Here is a 10,984-nt window from a genome sequence, read left to right as displayed (position 1 = left end):
AGATCAGCTGAGACGTGACGAGACTCTGGGAGATCAGCTCTCAGCGTGACTTGACTCAGGGTAATCAACTGTGACTTGACTTGACTCATGACGATCAACTGTGACTTGACTTGATTCATGACGATCAACTGTGACGTGACTTGACTCAGGAATGGCAAATGAGAAATGACGGTGCGTTGTTGTGGCCGCCATTTTGCGAACAGTGTCCATTGTTGTAGCCGCCATTATGTGAGTGTGTTCTGGTGCGTCCGCCATTTCAGTCACAGACGCGGTGTCGCGTTCCTCGCGAGCGACACCCACAGTGAATGAAGAGCCAACACACAACAAAGCATAGTCCATAAACTGACAGAGTGATGAACGCGGACCCTCGCGTCTAAGCTTAGACATCAGCGGTTGATTAATACCTTCGCAAAAAAACTCAATCAACAAACAGTCCGGTAAGTCAGAGTAATAGGCAATGGCTAGATACTCTTGAATGTAGTTCTCCAGCGAACGCAGGCCTTGTTTAAGAGCTACTAATATTTGTGCTGTGTCCATACCTGGCCAATGTTCTTCTGAAAAGCTGCTGGATCCTTGTGTGGCCGAGTATTCTGTAACAGGGCGAACGAGACGAGAGACGTGCAGATCCATTTGCAAGCTTTATTAGACAGAGACGTGGTCAATAACACAGGCAGGGTCGAAACACCAGCAAACAGGTATGGCACGGGCAAAACACAAGAGTAGTCCAAAGACAGACGTGATCAAACTCCGGTGAACAATATCCAACAGGGCAAGGCAAAGAGAGATAATCCAGGTACGCAGCAATAGTCCAGGCAGGGGCAAACAGAGTCCGAACGGTAAAACAATAGATAATCCAAGGTACACAGGCAGGAATCAGGAATCCACTGTGCTGAGCGAGAGCGCTTCTCTGCTGTCTTCACGTGATATCGGAAACTTCCTATTACCCACTTATGAAGTCGTGAGTGCTTCATGTGAGCGCTGCTGCAGTCTTAGACCCACCCCAAATGCTCTCATTGGTTGAGACGCGTGATGACACCCATCCCAAGCCAATACTGATCAACATCCCATCCCTCCTGTGACCCATAGTGAGCAATGGACTTTCATAATAATAAAAAACTGTTAACGCGCGATAAAATTATTGTCGGCGTTAATCAATTAATGTTAACGCGATAATAATGAGTTAACTTGCCCAGCCCTACTATTAATATATCTAGAAACTACTACTTATTCCATCATCAAACAATCTAGAAGGTTAAATACTGATTAATAGCTTGATTAATAATCACACAAGAGCCCATATAATTAATATCTTGATGAAGGTCCTGATGAATCCAGAATCCACTCCTTCAATGTCTTTATTTGATTCGTTCAAAAAGCTGATTCATTCAAGAATTCAGTAAAGGGCTTACTTTATGAATGGGCCTTTGAATCATTGGTTCACACAATTCGTTCAAAACGCGGATTCATTCAGAAACTAAACACAGCTGTGTTGCTCGGAGATAACAGTTCTGCTGTGGCTATATAGGTAATATTTTTGTTGGCAAAAACAGACAATATTGTGTTTAAAATATAACACAATATCTCTTAGTGATAAACGCAGAACAATAATGGGCATTAATTAGACAAGTATATTTACACCCCACATAAACTTTCGGTCATGCCCAACATTTTTCTAATTTACAGTAGATCTCTATCTTTAAGCCCTTTCAAGCCACAATATTCTGATTTTTTTGAGATGCACCTTTATGTGTGTGTGTGTGTATTAGGGCTGTCAGTTGATACATTTTTTCAATCTAATTAATTACATGATGTGTCGATTAATCAATCGAATTAATCGCAAATAACATTTGGCTGTGAAAATACCCCCAAAAGATTATTTAATGCTATTTTTGTGTTAAATGAGAAATTAAGTAGACATTACAAATAGTATCTTTAGAAAGAAATATTTTATTTGATTCAACATAAAATTTATTACACATAAACGTTTAGGCTACAACGGCCTAACATAAACTATGGAACACAAAAGAAGATAATTTGAGAAACATCTCATTTTCTTTTTTCATTCATGCAATGGAAGTCATTGGTAACCAAAACAGCTTTGTATTCGTTCAAAACGCGGATTCATTCAGAAACTAAACACAGCTGTGTTGCTCGGAGATAACAGTTCTGCTGTGGCTATATAGGTAATATTTTTGTTGGCAAAAACAGACAATATTGTGTTTAAAATATAACACAATATTAACTTCTTATTTACTGAACTGCTGTATAAAATCAAATTTGCACTTGTGCTAGGCCTATAGAGAATGTGAAGCTGACGTCACGCCGCGCTGAGCTCTGGAAAACGCTCCGGTTACTATCGTTACCTCGGTTCCCAGAGAGCGGGAATGAGACATCAAAGACAGACGTGATCAAACTCCGGTGAACAATATCCAACAGGGCAAGGCAAAGAGAGATAATCCAGGTACGCAACAATAGTCCAGGCAGGGGCAAACAGAGTCCGAACGGTAAAACAATAGATAATCCAAGGTACACAGGCAGGAATCAGGAAACAGGTAATAACAAGACTAGACTAGACTATGAAAACACGATATGGCTCCGTAAAGCAGCTATCACTAAGAGAGTGATAAACGCAGAACAATAATGGGCATTAATTAGACAAGTATATTTACACCCCACATAAACTTTCGGTCATGCCCAACATTTTTCTAATTTACAGTAGATCTCTATCTTTAAGCCCTTTCAAGCCACAATATTCTGATTTTTTTGAGATGCACCTTTATGTGTGTGTGTGTGTATTAGGGCTGTCAGTTGATACATTTTTTCAATCTAATTAATTACATGATGTGTCGATTAATCAATCGAATTAATCGCAAATAACATTTGGCTGTGAAAATACCCCCAAAAGATTATTTAATGCTATTTTTGTGTTAAATGAGAAATTAAGTAGACATTACAAATAGTATCTTTAGAAAGAAATATTTTATTTGATTCAACATAAAATTTATTACACATAAACGTTTAGGCTACAACGGCCTAACATAAACTATGGAACACAAAAGAAGATAATTTGAGAAACATCTCATTTTCTTTTTTCATTCATGCAATGGAAGTCATTGGTAACCAAAACAGCTTTGTTACCAACAGTCTTTAAAATACCTTCTTTTATGTTCAACAAAAGAAAGTAAGTCATTTAAGTTTGAGTGAATGATGACATAATTTTTTTTTTGGGTGAACTATACCTTTAAAGTTTTTTTTTCCCGTTTTGAAGTCAGAAGTCAGCTTTAACACTCGCAAGGAGTTTGTGGGCCGCTCTGCGGAGATATTTCTCCGTTATGGGAACGATATTCAATCCCGCCATGAGAGAGGCTACGAGCAGCCTGTACAGGTTACACACTCAGCGAAGATAGAACACACACAATTCGCAGCTGATAGGTGGAGATAAGTGGAGTTTGTGGGCCGCTCTGCTTACATGCTCGAAACACCAGTAATTATACTCTAACAGAGGTCACTAATTGTGTCAATACATAGGGTAGGAACATTCTGGTTGGCCGAAACCTAGATAACTTAGTAAATCTCCACATATGGACGTAAAACTCAAAGCATATCTCTAAGTGATCATTTAGGCGACAGAGATCAGGGGGTCAGACGTAACAGGTCTCTCCAGAGACCTATTCCTGATCAGAATGGCAGCAGATGACGAACTTCTCCAGGACAGTCTTCTCATCTAACACAGAGAAAGATGCCGACACACACACATACACACCGAACACTTATCTGTACTTCAAGGTTGCCTGGCTCTTATCAGTATGGTTCATTACACACACAGTAGAAAGGCTAGCATCTTAGCAGGTAAAAGACAGAATAAAGCAGGATTCACTTTAATATCTGTTATACATATATTGCACATTCCATTCTTACTACAAGGGAGAACTGCATAAAGATACCTGCAGTGTCTATAACTATTAATTAGTGCTGGGCAACGATTACGCTCTCTTTTTTTAAATTAAATTAATTGTGATCAATCGCATGATGTTCTGCGATTAATCGCAATTAATTTGGCTGCGCTGAGAACAGGGCAGAAGCAACAACATTACTGTCGGGGGTTGCACAGAGATAACGGTGTTAAGCAGTATAACGCATAACATGATAATACCTCTTGTCTCAGAACCAGGGCGTTTCGGGGCAATGTTAGAGACTGCACCACGCCATTGAAATGGGGTGGTCTGCGTCTGAATTGAAAGGTATACCCACGCTCTATCACACAGAGTAGCCAGCACGAGATTCCCAGAATAACTTCCCACACGCTCAGGTACTGACATAGCGGCTTTAGCGGCTTGGTCGTTGGATGCGCCGGAGAGTGTGTGTGCGGCGGCTCTGCACTGCTCTGAGGCGGGGCGAGCGGCACCGCATTGACTGAGTGAGGAGGAAATAGCTCTTTTTGTGAGAATGTATGCATTTTTATTGAATGAACATCCAACACACAAACATTTGAAAACATGAACTTGTGGCGCTTGGGAGCCGGGCCTCTCGCGCACTCTCCTCTTCTCTTCAGACCGTCAGGACGACGGCTTAGCAGCCGGCGGCAGGTGAGAGTCACGTCGCGGGCTCCTCCGCTGGCCGTGGCGTTTCCTCCCGGGACCCCAGGCCTTCCTCCGGACATCCAGCTCCTGGCGAGGAGCAGTAGCCGTCATCGCCGCGGTCGCTGGCCTGGGGCTGCTGCTGGAAAGCGTGCCTCGGCATCACGTGACTCATGGCTTTGGCGCGCTTTTGAGCCTCCGCGAAGCGCTCAGTAATGGACTCCACGGCGTCACCAAAAAGACCGGAGGGAGTCACAGGAGCGTTCAGCAGCACTTTACGGTCAGCATCCTTGAGGTCAGTTAGGTTTATCCAAAGGTGCCTCTGAAGGACGACCATAAAACCCATGGCCTTACCCACAGCCTGGGCCGCTCGCTTTGTCGCCATCAGCGCGAAGTCCGTCGCCGCACGCAGATCCTTAATGGTCTCTGCCGTGAGGGCTCCGCCCTCCGCTGCCTGCAGAAGCTTCGCCTCGTCGCCGCACGCAGATCCTTAATGGTCTCTGCCGTGAGGGCTCCGCCCTCCGCTGCCTGCAGGAGCTTCGCCTGAAAAACCTGCAGCACTGCCATGGCGTGCAGCGCGGAAGCCGCCTCGCCATCAGACGCATACGCTTTATTGGCAAGGTGGGCGGTAGTCCTGCACGGCTTTGAAGGGAGGCTGATGTCTGAGCGTAGGGTCTTGGCTGCTGCAGGACACAGGTGCGCAGCGACGCTCTCCTCGACTGGGGGAGAGCGCACGTACCCGTGAGCCTCCGCCCCATCCACGTGGGAAAAAATGGCCTGTGTGGCAGAGTGGACGCACGCTGATTGGGGCGCAGACCATGTTTTTACCAGCTGCTCATGTACGTCGGGGAAAAAGGGGACCGACGTCCTCGAGTCAGCTTTCCGGGTGGACCTGAAATACCAGGAGTCAAGCTTACTCCTGGCAGGCTCCTCTGGAGGACTCCAGGTAAGCTCCAACTCCTGGACAGCCCTTGACAGAACCCTCATGAGCTCCTCCTGGAGGTCTGGGGGCCCCATGCTGTCCGGCTGATCGGACTCCGATCCCGCCCAATCCCCTCCCTCTCCGAGGCCGAGATGGACATCGAGTCATTCCCCTCCTCCTGGCTAAAGGACACAAACTCCGCGATGTTGGAAGGAAGGCGGAAGCAGTCCTTGGGGAGTGAGACCGGGGACCGGAGCGACCGTTGGGGTTGGTGGAGCAACAAGACGACGCTCCCGTCACCGGGAGGGCCCACCAGCGGCACGCTGGCGGCAGTGGGCCTCATCCCGAATAGGCCGCGAGCCACATCGCGGCGGGTCCGGAGCACGCGGGCCGGAAGGTCCGCGCAATGCCCGCAGTTGGACTTGTCCAGCGCCGCCTCGGCATGGGTCAGGCCCAGGCAGGCGTCGCAGTAGTCGTGCTGATCCGGCGGCTCTATTGGTCCCGCGCAGATTTTGCAGATTGTTGCCATAGTGAATTCAACAGGTGAAGTAGAAGATTCTGACGTAATTGTCGCGTGCACCGCATTTTATACTGCCTCTCGAGCTCGTCAGTATTTGCATGCGATTTGCATACTTCGAGTCAATTGGCCAGTCATTTGGACTGGCGGGAGCCAATAGGACTTCAGGAAAGGTTGGAAGGGAAGGAGTTCCCATAATGGAGAAATATCTCCGTGATGTCTCGTGAAAGCTCAAGAGGGAACTGCTTTGTTTATCCGCCATACTGAGAGGATTGCGCTGCCTCTCCGCTATTGAGTTCAGGGCAGTATTTTCATTTTCTGTCGTGATTGTGGAAAATGTCACCATTGTATGTCATTCTTGCTGCATCGAGAATTGCAAAAGTAACTCCGATCATCGTTCTGAGAGAAAACTGGACAATGCAGTGTATTTTTTTGCCTTTTCTCTGTCTAAAAACCCCAAGGGAAGCAGGTCGCGGAGATGACAAGCAGACGCCGGATAGTAAATCTATTAAAAATGTCACCGATTAAACCCACTGCCTGTCACTTAATAAAAGTATCATGTTGCTGCGTTTTTTTTTTTTTTTAAGTTTTGATTTTGTTTGGTTTAATAATTAACATCACCTTCGTGAGTATGACTCACTCAGCTTGTGAATTAGCAGAACTTGAACAGGGACATTAAAACACTTAACACAAATAAGGCTTCATGTGGCTTAATGTACCAAGACCGTGATAAAGACAAAATTGTAAAGCATATGCTACGTGCAGATACCTACATAAGCCCAAAATGTGAACGCAACGTGTTTATTTACACGTTAAGCGTTTTCCATTCATATAAAGAATGCCTAATGTACCAAGACATTAAAAGACCACATTCTGTACACACCTTACTAATAAAGCATAATATCTGCAGAAAAACTGAACCCAAAATATGAACTTTAAATACTGTCTTAATGCATAAGCTTTTTCTTCATTACGATTTTCTAAAGGGAGGATAACGCTTAACGTGTAACGATAAAACAAGTTGCGTTAATATTCTGGCTTCATCTGCATGTCATTTAGCATCACTGTCTTAATACATTAAACCAGCATTTTAAAATGCTACAAAACTGTTCACAAGCTTCCAGGGATTTCATTTTAGTTGTCATTTGTTGAAATAAATATAAAATAAAGTGTGCTTGTGTCTGCTGAATGTGGCCCACAATCTAGGATTCTCCTCCGTGGCCATGGAAATATTAATATACAATGACAACAATTATACTTGTCATTAAAACGTTTACAACAAAGAAATGGATCGACTTCTGTCAGCTTGTTGAACAAACACTTTATTTGGATAATCTACCATATGATGGCTGAAGCAGAAGCGTGCGTCCAGCGGGCGACACTGTTTTCACTGTAATCAGATCAAAATTATAAATGAAATTCTACAAAACTTAAGAGAAAAAAAATCTAATTATGTGAAGCGATAAAATAGCTTCTCTTCCCTGCAAACGATACAATGAAGAATGCGAATATTTAACTTAAAGGCAACAACAAAACAAAAGATAAGCAGGTATCCGTATTAATTTCAGCATTTGTAGCAGAGGGTGATCCTCTCAGAATGCCGGCGGCGCCCCAGCATGCAACGCGGCGTGACTTAGCTTCACATTCTCTATTCAGGACAAAGAGCACTCGTGTGATATTGCTCTAGCTACTCGTGTGATATCGCTTATCATGTGATATAAATATGAGACACTCATACAGGAGCATGTCTGCCCCAAATATCTTGAATTTTAGGGCATAATTGCATTTATGAAGTTGTTGCCTTGCATCATATTTGTCAACAGTCAACTGTATGAAATGTCAGATGACGTACAGGTCTGGGGCGGGGCCAGTGCGTTAGCTGCGTTAAAATATTTTAATCGCGTTATTTTTTCATAACTAATTAAGTTAACACGTTAAACTGACAGCCCTAATGTGTGTGTGTGTGTATATGCATATATGTATGTGTATGCGTGTGTAGTTAGGTCCATATATATTTGAAATTGAAGTGCAGATTTTAAGCTTCAATTCAAGGGATTGAACAAAAATATAACATAAAATGCTTGGGAATTACAACCATTTTTATACACAGTCCCCCCATTTTCAGGGGCTCAAATGTAATTGGACAAATAAATATAATCATAAATAAAATGTTCTGAAATGTTCTAATTAAAATGTTGTGCCTCGTTATCCCCTCGTTCAGTTGTGTATTTAAAGAGTGTTCTGTTCCTGGTTTCCTTGTTCAGTGTCTTACGTCATTCCATGTCTCCTACGTTCCCGATGTTCCCTGCCCTTTTGTTTATTAAAGTCTGTTTGTTCGAGTTACTCCTGCGTCTCCTCGTCTCCTCGCTACATTCCCACTAACAAAAATATAGTGCGTGACACATGTAAATGACATGAAAGGCCTCTGCAACAAAAGAAGTCAGGACCACTGTTGTCATAAATAACTGACAATTGGGCTACTTTTTGGGTTTGTGGTATGGTTCTGTTCTGGGCAAGAACTCCTTGCCCATATGCAGCCTTTCAATGATAAGGCGCAGCACAATATTCACTCATAATTATTATTCTCTGCTACACTAAAACAGTAAAGAAAACATTTGTCAAAAGGCTCCTCAGAAATTGATAGCTGTTGTCCACCAAATCCAACATCTCATTCAAATCTGGCTCCATTCTGGTATGAAATGTCCACTTCAGTCAGTTTTAGGTTGATACAATTTTTCTTTGAATCTTTTTTACAAAAAAAATATGTTTCCGAACAGAAGTAATGTAGGTTACAAATGCTGTTTTATGATGATATTCATATGTGATTTTTTTTTTCTTCTGTCTGTTCTCTCTTGCTGTCTCTATTCTGTAGTCAATGATTAGCAATAATAAGGATATATCGGTGCTGCAGTGTCATGGCGAAGCAGATCCTCTGGTTCCTCTTATTTTTGGCCGTCTCACTGTAGAGAAACTCAAAGTCATGCTGAATCCCTCCAATATCACTTTTAAAACATACTCTAGAATGCCTCACTGTGCATGTCCTGAGGTTTGCATAAATCAAGTTTATTATTTACTCTTGTTTTTTTATTATTCAGAATACAGTAGCTCTGTTCCAAAATCTAATGAGTTGCCTTGCTGTCTACTGCTTAGTGTCTACATAGGAAGTTATCTATCTTCTAAGGCTTTATCCAAACCATTATTGAACCTCATAAGTGACTGTTAAGCTAGCAACATGGTAACTCAGTGGTAGGTCTCCGGTTCAAGTCCAGGCTGCCCCTTTCTGACCAGTAGGCATTTCTTTTCTTCCTTGTGTTGGAGTGATTTCCACCAGGACTCTGTTTCCCCCACAGTCAAAAACAGCAGCTTAGATGAATTGGAGATTCTAAATTGCCCATAAGTGTAAGCAATAGCGTGAATGTGTTTGTTAGCCCTGTCCTAAAGATACACTGGGATAGGCTTCAGCACTGTGTGTGACACTTCATTGGATTTCTTCTTGCTTCAACCAACTACTTTAATTTTTTTTATTAAATGGATGACAGCCTAAAAATGCTTCCTATGTAGGTTACTCACTATGTTTTTGAACAGGGCATTTGAATGCATTAATTGGATTTATTTAGAACATACTGAAACATTTTAAACTGATTTCCTCCTCCTTTTCTTTCAACAGGAAATGATGGACATCAAGCAGTTTATTAAGAAGCAGCTCCCCAAAATCAATTAATCAACCATTTATACTGTAATTGTCCATTTAACAAAAAAAGTACACAAAAGATGTTCTTACCTTCTTAGAGTACTTATTATTAAGATACTATATTAAAAATATACTAAAGTGCATGTAGTGTTTTTAGACACTTAATTGCATGTTGTTTATAATTAAATGAAAATGTATTGCTTTCCAAATACTCTGCACCAGGTGTGTCAAACTCCTGGAGGGCCGCAGCCCTGCAGAGTTTAGATTCAACCCTAATTAAATGGCCCTCCAGGAACTGATTTTGACACCCCTGCTCTACTTTGTAGCATCTGATGAGCCCAAAAGTTTTGTTATGTGACCTGGGGCCATAAACTCCCTGACCCTTAAGGATGAACCCTGTAACATCACAGGAATGGCCCAAAGAGAGAATCCTGAAGGCTCCGATCAGGTCTGGGAGGGAATGGCCTCCCACAGACTTTTTTTCCCTTCACTTTTTACTTTGATGTTGATGTTATGCCCTGTTTACACCTGGTGTTAAAATGTGTTTTCATCAATCTGATCATAATTGGATAATGCTACATAAAGATGGGCTCTAAAATGCTTTATGCTTGTCCACTTTCGACCCCTTCCAGAGGTAATGGAAAACTCATTCGACCAGATTGCATTCATAATGTGGATGCTCATGTGATCGAATGCATTCCAGCAGCCACTAAAGTCCACCTACTCTCCACTGACTGAGCTAATTCTTAATCTTTACGATGTTCATTTCCTATCTGTTAATCGACAAACTTAGAATGTTAAATTAGGTTTAAATCCACTAGTTTAAGGAAACCAAGACAGCAAAGCGCATATTGTTTTGCTTTATTTTACAAAGGCATGGTTTTGTTTTTATTGTGAGTATATTTAAATAAAAGGAGAACCGTTGCAGTTTTAAATGATGTCTTACTCCTATCTTTATGACCAGAAATAACAGAATATTTTAGTCCAACCCCAAGGCAAGCGTCCGTGGTGCTGTAGTTCGTTTATAGCCTAAGTTTAGCTTTTAAGTTCTGGCGCTTTTATTTAGGCTTCAAAATTCATAAAAGTTCTATTATTTTGTGAAGATTATCTTGATGGACAAAACTTGTAAGTTTCATGAACTATGGTTGCACACAGAGCATATTTTTTGCAATAATCCAAAAGCCTATTGAAAAGTCCGGTAGGCCTAACGCTTTAGATTACAACCCGCAAAGAACTACGTAAGTTTACTGAATTTAAGGTGTACGCAGGGGCTCGGT

The 10,984-nt window shown here is 42.3% G+C and overlaps 1 protein-coding gene across 1 annotated transcript in view; it reads left to right on the top strand.

The window, feature by feature from the left end:
• Nucleotides 1-10,618, top strand: part of lypla1 (lysophospholipase 1) — a 53,519-nt gene extending 42,901 nt beyond the window's left edge. The window contains exons 9-10 of the mRNA XM_016508520.1: nt 8,889-9,062; nt 9,684-10,618. Of these exons, the coding sequence (XP_016364006.1) occupies nt 8,889-9,062; nt 9,684-9,737 (228 nt within the window). The 3' untranslated portion in view covers nt 9,738-10,618. The remainder of the gene's footprint in view (nt 1-8,888; nt 9,063-9,683) is intronic.
• Nucleotides 10,619-10,984: the final 366 nt, after the last annotated feature.

Source organism: Sinocyclocheilus rhinocerous, unplaced genomic scaffold, assembly GCF_001515625.1.
Source record: "Sinocyclocheilus rhinocerous isolate Xijiao unplaced genomic scaffold, SAMN03320098_v1.1 scaffold1075, whole genome shotgun sequence".
Lineage (NCBI taxonomy): Eukaryota > Metazoa > Chordata > Actinopteri > Cypriniformes > Cyprinidae > Sinocyclocheilus > Sinocyclocheilus rhinocerous.
Note: the sequence above shows the minus strand (reverse complement) of the source record. Positions and strands in the feature narration are given on the sequence as shown.